The 14,678-nt window shown below is 43.3% G+C and overlaps 1 protein-coding gene across 9 annotated transcripts in view; it reads right to left on the reverse strand.

Annotated features, from left to right (window-relative positions):
• Positions 1–14,678, reverse strand: part of GBF1 (golgi brefeldin A resistant guanine nucleotide exchange factor 1) — a 119,635-nt gene that overhangs the window by 23,366 nt on the left and 81,591 nt on the right. For 4 of the 9 annotated variants that reach the window (XM_032881481.1, XM_032881540.1, XM_032881490.1 and 1 more), the window contains exons 4-9: positions 10,417–10,548; positions 4,363–4,481; positions 3,729–3,837; positions 3,151–3,211; positions 1,875–1,929; positions 1,062–1,160 (exon numbers count right to left, since the gene is read on the reverse strand). In XM_032881481.1, the coding sequence (XP_032737372.1) occupies positions 1,062–1,160; positions 1,875–1,929; positions 3,151–3,211; positions 3,729–3,837; positions 4,363–4,481; positions 10,417–10,548 (575 nt within the window). The remainder of the gene's footprint in view (positions 1–1,061; positions 1,161–1,874; positions 1,930–3,150; positions 3,212–3,728; positions 3,838–4,362; positions 4,482–10,416; positions 10,549–14,678) is intronic. The other 5 variants (XM_032881530.1, XM_032881515.1, XM_032881524.1 and 2 more) reach the window with 2 other exon arrangements.

Below are 14,678 nucleotides of genomic sequence, written 5' to 3' on the forward strand. Positions count from 1 at the left end.
GTTTCAACCTGATCATTTCAATTAGTATTCTCTGCCTCCTGGCTGGAGTAGGAGACGAGAGGCTGCCAGTTCTCACAAATGCCTCAACCCTTAAAAGTACAGTTATGCTCCCTGTCCTAAGGTTCTAAGGTCGGGGCTGGGCAGTGGGTATTCATGGAACCCTACAACACCTTATCCATATAACTCTGCTCCCTGTTATGCTCCCTGTCCTAAGATTCTAAGGTGGGGGGGGCAGTAGGTGTTCATGGAACCCTACAACACCTTATCCATATAACTGTATTTCCAAAGGGCAGTATAAGCTTTACAAAGAAAGGTCCTAGGTTAATAATCATGGCAAAATGCCGGGCAACTAGTAAAGAGAAATGCAACTTGTGATGAGTCAAGCACACAAATGAAAATTGACACAATTCATGCAAACAGAATGCAGGCCTATGGACCATCTAGCTAGGTGTAGAGACACATAGTATCTTTTTATTCAATGACCTGGGCTATCCAGCTCCTTCCCATCCATCTGGAGTCCTAAATCTTGGAAGAAGTCCTTTAATGTTAACCAAGAAAAAAAGACCCCAACTAGATGGATTATCCTTCCCCTCCAAATCCAGTTCAATTATCCAGATAGAGTCAAGACTATTCTTAAGCTCTATATGCCAGCTCTGAGACAGGGAGAGGGTAGAAGGGGAAGGGCCTTGCTTAGAGGTCCCTCACAGCTCCCCTAGAAATGGGAGATATTAAACCTCCTAACAAGATGTCAGCAGGACCCAGGCTCTCTAGGCTCACTACATGATGTATCACCAGTTCAAAGCTTCCTTCTGCCTCCAGGAAACCAAATGCCACAGGAAAATTCCCAACACTGCAAAGCTACAAACACATGCAACACTTCCAAAGCCGTGCTGTGTTACTAGGGAGGGGTAAGTTGTGCTTCGCACAATGGAAATGGGACCCAGATGTTTTATATATATATATACATATATATATATATATATACACACACATATATGTACATCTATGTATATATACTTAAATAAATTAAAAGGGGAAAGAAGAGGGAGAGGGAGAGAGACCTTGAGGTTCTTAAAGAGTAGTACCCTCTCTAACTGGTTCAGGGCTTTGGTCTGCTCCCCACTATTTAGCTCCAGTTTGCTGAGGAGACATGGAGAAATCTGTGAAAGACAGGCAAACGAGCGATTTAAACAAAGTGACATAAACTCAGACACACGCCAACAGGGCAGAGGGCAGGAATGGGAATGGGTGGCTAGGGAGAAGGAAGGTCAGGTGCATGCACCACACAGCCAAGAGTCATCTCCACAGGCAGAACCTTTTAGGGCTGCAAGTAGAATCATCAGAGGCCTTGTGAAGTCCAGGACTTCAAGATAGAAAGAGGCCATTCTTCTGACTATCATTCTTGTAGCAGTTTGAGAACCTTCTGATCTAGAGTCAGGCTTGATTTGTCTTGTCAACAGAGACTAGCGCAAGTGTGAGCCCAGTCTAATCCAGCATTAGGGTGGGACTTAGGGCATAGGGTCCTTAGGCCGCCTACCTGCTGACAAGGCTGGACCTTGAGGGGATGATAGGGCATTCACCTTTATCAACATACATTTTTATCACAACCTGATCGGCTTCACCAAGTTTCCATGAAGGACTGGCTCACCAGGTTATGTATTGGGTCACAAAGCTAGGCTGGGAAGGAAAGGCTAGGAAAGAAGAGGTATCTGGGGAAAAATAAATTTCTCACTAAAGGAGTGAAACCTATTTCTAGATTTCAAGCAGACTTGTATAGGCAAAACATGTTTTTTGCTAAGTAAGGGTATCTAGGAAAATCTCCATAGCACTAAAGTTGGGAGACCAAGGTTTGGATAAGGGACAGCAGGTCATACCTTCTTCATGTTGGTCCCTATATAGTTCTTGGGTTCTTCTTTAAACTGAGGTAACCTAGAAGACAGAGAATCCCATGGACTGTCATTAGGGATAAAAACAAATCTTCCCTGCATGCCAGCCATAGTCCAAAGATGCTCTGGGCCCCAGCATGCCCTGTCCCCTCAGAAAAGCTGGGAAGAGAAGCAGCTTTTTGAGAGACTCATCAAAGGGAGAAATTGGGGGACTTATAACACAGACACTTTCTTAAAAAGAAGGTAGTCTCCAGGTAGATGACTAAATGCCCTTGGAATGTGGTGGCTCTTTTCATCCTAAACTGACTCCTTCCTACTTGTGTTTACTTGACAAGTATTGACGAACACTGCAAGATGGGGAAGAGGCAAGTCCATCAAAACTCTGGGAGACTGGGCAAAGAGTAAGGAGTTAAAGGTAGGCTGAGTTTTGAAACCAATAAATCTGAGCCTAAGGAGTAAGAACACTTTGCAGCAGGGCCCCGGGGCAGATCTAGTCTGTACATATTAATAATTACTACTTATAGATTTGAGAGCAAAATGAAATCCCATGAGGAAGTTTTTTTGTTTTTTAACTATTTTTCAGAGCAGTTTTAGGTTCATAGCAAAATTGAGCAGAAGGTACATCGATTTCCCAAATAATCCCAGCCCCGCAGATGCATAATCATCCTCATTATTAATATCATCTAAGGAGGCTTTTAAAGCCCTCACCTCAGTCAGCTGTTCTCAAAGTCAGTCTATTGAAAAAAAGTATAGGAAGCAGGCAGTTAGGCATAGTATGAGAAGGCCTTTAGGCCCTAAGTTGAGGGCCTTGACTAGGGTAACCAGTGGTCTGGGGTTGCCAGAGACCGAAGGGTTTGCTGGAACTTTCAGTGCTATAATCAGGACAGTCTGGGCAAACAAGGTTGGTCATCCTAGCTTCCTTACAGAGCTCAACATCCTATTCCAGGCTCCCTTGAATCTGGCTTCCTCTCTGGGTTCCCTTTCCCAGCTGCTACCTGCACAGAAACAGACACAAGTTTGGGAAGCAAAACAAGGTCTGTCAGCCTAGATCAAATAACCCTCTGCCTCCCGCTGAGGCCAAGCTAGGTCCCTTCTCCTTCTCCCTTGTTCAGTAACCCTGGACCAAGGGAACTATCCCCGTCCATAATCCCAGTGGCCCCTGAAGTGGCTGTAGGGTTGGCCAGGTCCCTGAAGTGGCTGTGTGGAAGCAGCCAGGCTCAAGGGGCCTGGGCAGCCGGGCTGAAGCAAACAGCAGCAGGTTTACCTTGTGAAGAGCAGCTGCACCATGTCTACGAGAGTGTGCTCTGCGGATTTTCTCAATAACTCTGCACAGGCAAAAACAAATAACACAGGTGTCATTACTTGCTGGGCTATTATCAGGAGGCTTCTCAGAGCAGACTCCCCTCCAAACCTTGTTTACTAAGGATTATGCCAAACTTATTAAAACCAGCTCCAGCTCAGCCTGGCAGCCACAACTGCACTAGCCCACTAGGTGGCACTACTGAGTCGGAGGAAAAAAAGGAGGGGGCACAATGATGTGTTTTCATGGGTTGCAGGATAATGTCTATCCCAGAAACCTCAAGGGAGGAAGATTTGGTGCCTGGGCTGAGTCAGCCTGAGATCTATCCCAATTCCTGCCCTGGCACAATGAACTAAGGTCTCTATTCTAAGTGTACAATAATCAAGTAAAGACTTCAAGACCCCTATGGGTCTACAAGGTAGGTAGGTGATGGACAAGTCCCGAGTTTTCTACCTCTCTGGGGTTCAGAGATGGCACCCTATATTTATACTCATGGACACCGGCCCTAGAAATGATGACAGGCCCAATATTCAAGCACCTACCACTGAGCCTCATTTCAAAGCAGATCCGGAAGCAAGACTGCATAATCTCACACACAGATTCATTGGTTAGGTGGGCACCTGCTGGGGTCAGCAACAGAGTCCGCAGCACCTACCAGGAAGAAAGAGGAGATACAGTGATAAATTAAGCAGGTGGGGTAAAGTGGGGTGCACCTGAGGGGAGAGAAGCTGCCTCCTGTTCCTCTAGTCTCCTATGGAAGCACACAAGGATAAGAGAGGTTAGCAAGAATGCTGACCTCACTTCATTTTGGTAGGGGGCATCCTCCAGGAGCTCCTCTTGGGAACTGTGCCTTTACTCTGTGTGACCCTGACACAATTCAGCACTCATTCCAGCCCTAGCCCACAATCCCAAAAGATGGGATGGCAGATATGGTCTGCAGAGGTACAGGTGTATTAAGGGCTTCCAGTATCTGTTATCCATTCATTTAAAGCTTTTAATTATTTCCTTGGAAAAGCTTTTACTTTGGGTACGTGAGCTCCTTGTGTGGAAATAAAGTAGCTCCATAAGCCCCGGTGGAGTCAAAACATGGTTTCATGCTGCTGGCAAACTTGGGTAAGGAGAGCAGACAGCACCAGCTCCTGGCCATTAATCTAATTGCTCTTCCCCTCCATTTACCTGAAGGATTTTCATCAGGACAACCTCATCGCTGGCAGGATCTGTGCCCACAAAACGGGCATGGGTGACAGCATCTGCCATGTTCTCCATGCCCTCTGCTGTGCCCTCATGAGTGGGATCTGCTCCAACAAAAAAGGGGGAGACTAAATGGTACGGAAAGAAGAGACAGAAAAGGCAAGATATCCTGTACAAGGACTGCTTTGAGAGACTGTTTTTCTCCTCTCCAATTTCCTACCTCATGGCTACTTAAGCTACCTGAGAATTCTGCCTATAACTGGCTTTAACAAGCTCCTCAGCACAAATCCCACTGTGTTAAACAGTGGTTCTCAAACTTAAGCATACATCAGAATGACTCAGAAGACTTTTCAAAAATACAAATTGCTGAGCCCACTCTGAGAGCTTCTGAATTAGTGGGGCCTGAGAATTTGCATTTCTAATAAGATCCTGGAAGGAATTAATGCTGCTGGTCAGGGGGGATCATACTTTGGAATCACTGGTGTAAAGCTACTTGTTTCATAGAGGAAGGACCTAGAAATACGAGTTTTTGGTCCACAGCAAGGGCCAAATAAGGGCCAGACCTTTGAACACCAAGCTTGTAGCCTTTCTTTGTTTGTGTTCTCTTTCAACACATCCCTCTCTGGTTGCTTTTAGAGTTTTGTGTTCAGATGCAAGTGAGGTTGGGGAGTAGGGGAAAGAAATGGACAGTCACTGCTGCCAATACTTAAATCTGGGTGCCACGTTACAACAAATCAGAGACCTCTTCCTGCTTTGGTTTCATTCTTATTTAAAATAAAATGACATGAAGCAAGAGTCATTTTACCAGCTTAAGTAAACAGACATTAGAAGAGAAAGGGGCAGGAGAGCCTGGGTGGCTCAGTGGGTTAAGCCTCTGCCTTCAGCTCATGATCTCAGGGTCCTAGGATCAAGACCCGCCTAGGGCTCTCTCCTCAGCAGGGAGCCTGCTTCTGCCCCCACCCCCAACCACCTGCTGCTCTGCCTACTTGTGATCTCTATGTCAAATAAATAAATAAAATCTTTTTAAAAAACAAAAGAACAGAAAGGAGAAAACTAAACAGGATTGGAGGCTGGCTGACTGGGGAGCAGGAGGAAGAGAGAACTTCAGCAGTGAGTAAGAAGAGGCAAGAAGCTACCTCAGACAACCAGTGCCATGCTGGAAACAAACGCAGACACACCAAGTGGGGAAACGGCCCCCATCCGTGTGCTAAATACCCGCAAGGGAGAGCCAAAGAAGTGGCCTCCATCAAGGCCTAGAAGGGTCCCGCAGCAAACTGCCTGGATTATCCTTGAAAGGGAAGCATAAATAGGAAAAAAAAGGCAGGGACAAGACAAAGCTTTGCAAGTGACAGAAAAAGTTGTTCCAGAGGAGGCATGGAATATACAAGAGCACCTCCTAGTATTAAGCGGAAGAAATTAAAAGAAATCTTATCATTTTCTCTTTCCTGGTACCTAAAATTAACAGTTCCTGAGCTTAAAGTTCAGGAGGGATACCTGAGAAACCAGAACATTTCCCTTACAACAATGAGCCTGAAGATTTTCATTAACTGTAAGTGATTTTCGTCTTTCTCTTGTGTCCTAGTTCCTCTCTGACACCTGGCCAGACACTCAATTTGTCCTTAGAGCATAACCCTATTCGGCATCAGGAGTGGTTACTTAGAGGTCATGCAGAAGGAAGCCAATTTCATGATGATACATAGTGTACGGGTGACCCAGCTCTATCACCCCAGCTCTCCATGTTTCTCTCATTTGACTCAGAAAATCCTTTTTTTTTTTTTTTTAAAGATTTTATTTATTTATTTGACAGAGAGATAGGGAGAGAGCACAAGCAGGCAGAGGGAGAGGGGGAAGCAGGCTCTCCACCGAGCAAGAAGCCTGATGCGGGCTCGACCCCAGGACCCTGGGGTCATGACCTGAGCCAAGGGCAGCGGCCCAACCGACTGAGCCATCCAGGTGCCCCTGACTCAGCAAATCCTATACTCTGAAGGCCCTTGGCCTGAGTCTTCTCTCACAGCCCTGCCTGACCATCTTTACTCAGGCCTCCAGGGTCCACAGCAGGACCTTTGTTTGCACAGGAAATCCAGGTCCTCAGTTCTACGTGGTATTTTGGAGCTCGGTGAATGGCAGCTTTGCTCCCACCTCATAAGGCTCCTAGGGGTCTATTTCTTCCCCTCTTTCAGTCATCTCCCTTGTTAAAGTAGTTTAACTGACTGAGCCTGAATGAAGCAGTAAAGTTAATCTTCTAAAAAGGCAGGTAAGAGTGACAGGTTTTTAGAACTTCAGGCAGAGCCTGCCAGGCAACCAGTGGCACAAATTCTGGTCTGGCAGCTGTGTGGGGCCAAACAAAAGGCTGATCCTTGGAGTAGGACCTAAGATAATCCTAGAAGCCCTGGGTCACAGGATTGAGGGATAACGGGTATTTCTTCTAGGATAGCCTAAACAAAAGATTGTTTGGTTTGGGCTCACTTAGCAGAATTTGTCTTCCTCAGGACCCTTACCTTAGAATTTCCTCCTTTCCTGGCCATTCTGGAGCAGACTGCAGGGAAATCTGCCAATCTCAACTCCTTCGCCTTCTGGCTTTCATACACTCCTTCCTGCCCCCTTTCTCATGCCCACTGCAATCACCACCTACAGCATTCTCTTTTCCCACCACAGGAAACTCCAATGACCAGCTGGCCTGAGGTCTCCAATGACAAGCTTGTCTGCCAAGCCCAGGAAGGGGAGAGAGTAACACTGACAAGAAAACAAGGGAAGAAGCGCAGAAGGCTGCGGCTAGAGGCTATGGAGAGAGATGACCTGCAGGTGGTGCTCAGGGCAAGGCTGGAAGTAGCTGGGCCTGATTTTTGCTTAGGAAAAGTATGAAGCTAGGACTAGGGTGCCTGGAGAGGCTTATGTACCTCTTCAGAATCCAGCTGGCACCTAGGATTTCTGCTAGGGGTCCTGAATGCTTCAGCTAAGCAAATCCCACTTTCTAGAAAAGATAAAGGGTTTTCTTGCCCTGAACTGAAGGCTATTTTTTTTTTTTTTCCTGGCTAGCTACAGCCTGAGCTGTCTCTCTTCTTGTCTCCTTACTTAGAAACAAAGACAGCTGCCTGTTTTCTATGTTCTCACCCTTGCACATGGGCTAGCAATAGGGGAAAAGGAATTCAGGATCCTGAGTGACAAGACCAACTAAAAAGGAATCCAAAAAAGACAGCTAAACTAATTTAGAGATAATAGACTAGATAAAATATTTGGGCTAAATTGGGAGAAAATATTTGTAATACTACAATAGTCAATGGATTAATATCCCCACTACACAAAGAACTCCTACAAATTAATAAGAAAAACAAAACAACTCAATAAAAATAGGAGGAAAAGAAGTTGTTCAGGGGTGCCTGGGTGGCTCAGTGGGTTAAAGCCTCTGCCTTCAGTTCAAGTCATGATCCCAGGGTCCTGGGATGGAGACCCACATGGGGCTCTCTGCTCAGCGGGGAGCGTGCTTCCCCTTTTCCCTCTCTGCCTACTTGTGATCTCTGTCTGTCAAATAAATAAATAAATAAATAAAATCTTTTTAAAAAAGTTGTTCAAATGTTTAACTCCAAAAAAAAATAATAAAATAAGTTTTCACCCATCAAATTAGCAAAAATAAAGAATACTGCTAATATTCAGTGCTGGTGACAGGGTGGGGAAATGGAAATTCTCAAACATTGGAAGTATAATACTATAATCTTCTGGGAAAGCAAGCTGGCAGTACCTATAAAAATGTAATATGCACATGACCATTAATCCAAAAATTTCAAGTACAGGAATCTGCTATCCAAAGAAAAATTATTAAATAAGGAGATATGAGCAAGAATGCTTATTTCAGGTATGCCTTGGTGGCTCAGTCAGTTAAGTGTCTGCCTTTAGCTCAGGTCATGATCCCAGGGTCCTGGAATGGAGACCCACATCAGGTTCCCTGCTCAATGGGGAGTCTGGTTCTCTCTCTCCCTCTGCCTCTCCGCCAGCTTGTGTGCTTGCTTGCTCTCTCTCTAACAAATAAATAAAATTAAAAAAAAAAAAAAAGCATGCTTATTTTAGCATTATTTATAGTGGCTCAAAATAGGCAATCTAAATATTAAATATTAATAAGAGAAAGATTTTCTTTAAAAAGATTTTATTTATTTGACAGTGAGAGATCACAAGTAGGCAGAGAGGCAGGCAGAGAGAAAGTGGGAAGCAGGCTCCCCTCTGAGCAGAGAGCCTGATGCGGGGCTTGATCCCAGGACCCTGGGATCATGACCTGAGACAAAGACAGAGGCTTAACCCACTGAGCCACCCAGGTGCCCCAAGAGAAAGATTTTTTGAGAAGATTTTATTTGAGAGAGAGAGAGAACGCACACAGGGTGGGGGGGAGCGGGGTCGGGGGGTTGGAAGGGGAGAGGGAGCAACAGACTCCCCAGGACCCTGGGATCATGACCTGAACTGAAAGCAGCCACTTAACCAACTGAGCCACCAGAAAGACTGATAAATCTATACTGTGGAAATTACCCAGCCTTACTAAGAAAAAAAAAAATCTTACCAGGAACTGAGGGGAGGGAAAATGGTATATTGTTCCCTAATGATTAGAGTTTCTTCTGGGGTGAAAAAGTTTGGGAAACAAATGGTGGTGATGATTGTACAACACTGTGAATGTAATTAATATCACCGAATTACATACTTAAAAAATGATTAAATGATCATTTTTATATTGTATGTATTTTACCATAATAAGAGAAAAATATACAAACTTCCAGTTATAAGATACATAAATTCTGGGCATGTAATGAATAACTTTGTAGCTATATTTAAAAATACTACACTGCATATCTGAAAGTTGCTAAGGGGCGCCTGGGTGGCTCAGTAGTTAAGTGTCTGCCTTCGGCTCAGGTCGTGATCCCAGGGTCCTGGGATGGAGCCTCACATCAGGCTCCCTGCTCAGCAGGAAGCCTGCTTTGCCCTCTCCCACTACTCCTGCTTGTGCTCCCTCTCTTGCTGTGTCTCTCTCTCTGTCAAATCAATAAATAAGATAAAAAAAAAAAAAAGAAAGAAAGTTGCTAAAAGAGTAGATCTTAAAAGTCCTCATCACAAGAAAAAAAAAACGAAACCATATGAGGTGATAAGTGTTAACTAGATTTAATGTGGTAATCATTTGTAACATATGTATACTAAGTCATTATGTTGTATACCTAAAACTAATATAATATGTCAATTATATTTCAATAAAACTGGGGGGGAAAGAATAAATCAGAGGGCTAATTATATCATGTACATCTTTCTAAGTTAATACTATTAAGTGAAAAAAGAAAATCCATAGCATATAGTCCTATTTTTTTAAAAAAGATTTTATTTATTTATTTAACAGAGATCACAAGTAGGCAGAGAGGCAGGCAGAGAAAAGGAAGGGAAGCAGGCTCCCCGCTGAGCAGAGAGCCCGATGTGGGACTTGATCCCAGGACCCTGGGATCATGACCTGAGCTGAAGGCAGAGGCTTTAACCCACTGAGCCACGCAGGCACCCCCATTTTTTAAATTTAAAATTTTTTTAAAATCCTATTTTTTAAATGGTACGTATTTATATACATGTAGAGAAAGGTATAGAAAAATTCAAACCAGTCTGTCAACATTATTTACCTAAGGAAGAAGAAGGAACAATGAGAGGAGATACCACTAATTTTTCTTTTAGTCACCTCTCCACTGTTTATCTTCTTAAAATATGCATGCACCGTATTTGAAAAATAACTTTAAAAAGAAACCAAATTAAACCTCCATGCGCACCAGGCACCATACTCTTAATTCCCTCCAAAGTATAAAGAAACCAGAGTCCCAAGGAAACCCCCACCTCCTCGGCACTCTGTATAACCTGAGTCAATTAGCATGATGAGTAACCAGTAACAGTCAGTCTTACTTCTCTCCTACAAGGAAACAGATGGCTAGGAGAAACTTTCCAGTATCACCAGCTCACTACCTAAAGCTTGACCACCCCAGGAGAGGCAGGAAATGAAGTGTTGTGGTCATCCAACAAGGCCTGAGCTCTTACCTATGAGTGCATAGGACAGAAACTTGTTGACAGAGGTGAGTGCCAGTCCAGTGATAGGGCCAGTGGTATCTTCAGAGCGAATCACTTCCAGAAATGGACGGAGGAACACATTGGGCTCAATTTCTGAGAGTTCTGCAAAAAAAGAAACAGAAATGAAGGGATGCCGGGTGCCTGGGTGGCTCAGTCAGTTAATAGTCTGCCTTCGGCTCAGGTCATAATCCAAGGGTTTTGGGATTGAGTCCCACATTGGGTTGCCTGCTCAGTGGGGAGTCTGTTTCTCCCTCTGCCTCTGACTCTTACTCTTTCTCTCATGAATAAATAAATAAAATCTTTAAAAAAACGAAAGAAATGAAGGGATGCCATCTGACAAAAGCTAGAAAAAGGCCCTTCTTGTCTGTGCCATACAGCTAGAATTCTTAGTTACTGGGTCAATCTTCCCTTCTCTGGATTACCTTAAATCAAATCACAGACACTGTATCATTTTATCTGTAAAATATTTAGTATGTAGCTCAAAGATTAAGAAGTTAAAAAAAAAAACAAACAAACCCCACAGTATCAGGGCACCTAGATGGCAGTGAGTTAGGCATCCAACTCTTGGTTTCAACTCGGGTGGTGATTTCAGGATTGTGGGATGAAGCCCAGTATCATGCGTGGCATGGAGTCTGCTTGAGATTCTTTCCCTCACTCTCCTGCCCCTCCTGCATGTGTACTCTTAAATCAATCAATCAATCAATCAATCTTAAAAAAAAAAAAAACAACCCACAGTATCATTATCATGCTTTAAAAAGTAGCAATAGGGGTGCCTGGGTGGCTCAGTGGGTTAAGCCTCTGCCTTGGGCTCAGGTCATGATCTTAGGGTCCTGAGATCAAGCCCCACATCGGGCTCTCTGCTCAGCGGGGAGCCTGCTTGCCCCCCCTCCCAGACCCTGCCTGCTGCTCTGCCTACTTGTGATCTCTCTCTCTGTCAAATAAATAAAATCTTTAAAAAGAAAAGTAGCAATGGGGTACCTGGGTGGCTTGGTAAATTAAGCATGCAACTTTTTTTTTTTTTTTTTAAGATTTTACTTATTTATTTGTCCGAGAGATAGCGAGACAGAAGCAGAGGGAGAAGCAGACTCCCTGCATACCAAGGAGCCTGATGAGCGACTTGATCCCAGGGCCCTTGGAGGTCTTGATCTCACGGTCTTGAGTTGAAGCCCCACGTTGGCCTTTTTCTTTTCTTTTCTTTTTTTTTAAAGATTTTATTTGTTCATTTGAGAGAGAGAGAGAGAGAGAAAGAGTACACACACAAGCAGGGGGAGAGGCAGAAGGAGAGGGAGAAGCAGACTTCCCGCTGAGCTGGGAGCCCGACATGGGGGGAGCCGGACCTGGAGGGAGTCCGACATGGGGGGTGCCCGACGTGGGGTTCCATCCCAGGACCTGGACATCATAACCTGAGCTAAGGCAGACACTCAACCATCTGAGCTACCCAGGTGCCCCAAGATGGTAAATTTTGCTATATATATATATTTTACCATAATTTAAAAATTAACAGTAATTCTTTAACAGCAGCAACTACTGTTGGATCAATTTTCCATGTCCATTTCACCACTCCTCCTGGTGACATATAGATAAACGTCATCTCAAGTTGGCCAAAGAGGTCCCAGGATGAGCTACTGTCTTTTATGTCTTCTGCTGTTAGGGTCAAGGTCACCTCTCTTAGAGATAAAAATGTAGCATATCCCAGGTAGGTAAGGGAAAACCCTGAGGTTTCTAGTCCCTTGCTGAAAAATAAGCCTAAGAAGAACAAAAGGCTGCACAGTCCCTATTTTTGGAGACAGTTTGTAATCTTGGAAGGTCCTAACCACTCTGGCTTCCTTTCTGCCTGGAGCAAACCAAAGGGCTAACTGCTCTGAGATGACGGAGCAATTCATAATCTTTATTTCACAAATGAGAAAAATAAGGCTTAGATAAACTACATGATTGGCCCCAAATCACAAAGCTAATAAGAGGCAGAGCTGGGATTTGAATGCAGTCTATATACATGGTTTCAAAACTTGTGAAACCATTACGTCTATTCTACCTAACTACCAGCACAAACTCCCAAATTTAGAAGGCTTCATTGCAGATCTAAGAAGCAACACTGCACTGGAGTTGCTCTCTACCCTACTCTATAGAGTTTGTTTTTCTAGAGTCTGCAATGCTTTTATTTTCCAGAGACCAGCTCACTAAAAGGCTTCCTAAATTGCCCAGAAAGATTAGGGGACATGGTCAAGGCAGCCCACCTTCAGACACAAAAGAAAGCTGGGTTTTCTAAGTACTTTAATTTTCATGCAAATGTAGGGAGCTTCCCACTCAATTCCTACCACAACCCCCTTTCAGTAAACATTCCCTGGGCCCGGCTGCTCCTCAGATTAATGCTTTAATTAATTGGCAGATTGGGTAGCATTTTCCAAGCCTGTATGTACAGTGATCACATCAGCTGTATAAAACCTGCTTCTTATCCCCCACCTACCCCCACCTAGAGATGTACAATTTGCAAGAAAAACCTAGAGAAAAACCTTTGTGTGTGTGAGGTAGTAGAGGGTTGAGATGCAAGGAACAGAAATACTAAGAAAAACTGAAATATATCAAATACTTTTGTAAAGCATATTAAAAAAAAAAAAGTCATCTAGTCTTGCTGCCTTAGGAACGTTAACTATTATATATGATTTGGTCTGTCACTTAAAAAATATGGTCATGGTTGGTACAGTTGAGATATAAGTCTAGATGGAAAAATAATCCTTAATTAAGAGGTGGGAAAGGAAACATTTTCTGAACTTTCATCCAGTTGCTGTAACTATACTTTCTTATGTCTTCCTTCATGGTGAAAGACTAGGGAAATTTCACAGCCATGGCTTGACACTTCCAGAGCCATGTGCATTTTTGGTAAAACCAACTCTTTCTGGCATAGTATTCTATAAATCTTAACACATATATAGATTCCTGCAACCACTGTGACGGTGTGACAATAGGGCTACAGAACAGTTTCATCACCCAGAAAACTCCCTTTTGTCTCTGTAGTCACACCCTCCTCCCCACTTGAACCTCTGTCAACCACTAATATATTCTCCATCACCAGTTTTATCAAGGTCATAAAATGAAATCGTACAGTATGTTACTTTTGAGATTGGCTTCTTTCACTCAGCATGGTGCCTTCACCTAAACTGCTGCTCAACGGTTTGTTCCCTTTTTATTGTCGTGTGGTCTTCCACGGCGTGTATGCACCACAGTTCGTTCATTCACTAGTTAAAGGGTATTTGGCTTCTCCAGTTTGAGGCAGTTTTGAATAAAGCTGCTATAAACGTTTGTGTACAGGTTCTTGTGTGAAGAACAGCAGTTTGCATTTCTCTAGGATAGACACTCAGGAGTGGGATTTCTGGGTCAAAGGGTAAGTGTATGTTTAGCTTTATAAGAAACTGCCAAACTGTTTTCCAGAGTTTCCGTCTCACTTTGCAGTCCCACCAGCAATGAGAATTCTGGTTTCTCCACGTCCTCTCCGGCACTTGGTATTTTCAGTATTTTTATTTAAGCCATCCTCATAGGCAGGTAATGATATCTTCCATGTGGTTTAAATCTGCATTTCCCCAATGGCTAGTGACACTGAACATCTCTTTCATGTGCTTATTTGCCATCCATGTATCCTTTTTGGTCGACGTGTCTGTGTCTGTTCAAGTCTTGACCCCATTTTTTAAGTTAGGTTGTTTGTTTTCTTACTGTTGAGTTTAGAGACTTCTTTATTTATTCCGGATTCAGTCTTTTATTGGCAATTCAATGATATACAAATATTTTCTCCCAGTCTGTAGCTTGCCTTTTCAATCTCTTAATGGTATTTCTCATAGAACAGACATTTTTACTTTTGATGAAGTCTGGTATATCAGTTTTTTTCTTTAGTGCATTGTGTTTTTGGTGTTGTATCTAAGTACTCTTTGCCTAATGCCAGGCTATGAAGATTTTTCCTATGTCTTCCTCTGAAAGATATAAAGGTTTACGCTTTTTTTTACATCTGTGATCTATTTTGAGTTAATTTTTCTATAATGTATGAGGTTTGCATGGATGTTCTCCCCCTCCCCATATGGATGTTTAATTGTTCCAACAACATTTATTGAAAAAAAAAATATTTTTTTTTGTAATTGTAATTGGACTTTGCCAATAATTAACTGGCCTTATTTTTATAGGTATATTCTGGGTTCTCTGTTTCATTGATCTGTGTGTCTAACTCTCTGAACGTAAACTATCTTAAT

Source organism: Lontra canadensis, unplaced genomic scaffold (assembly GCF_010015895.1).
Source record: "Lontra canadensis isolate GAN:19392208 unplaced genomic scaffold, GSC_riverotter_1.0 scaffold3, whole genome shotgun sequence".
Classification (NCBI taxonomy): domain Eukaryota; kingdom Metazoa; phylum Chordata; class Mammalia; order Carnivora; family Mustelidae; genus Lontra; species Lontra canadensis.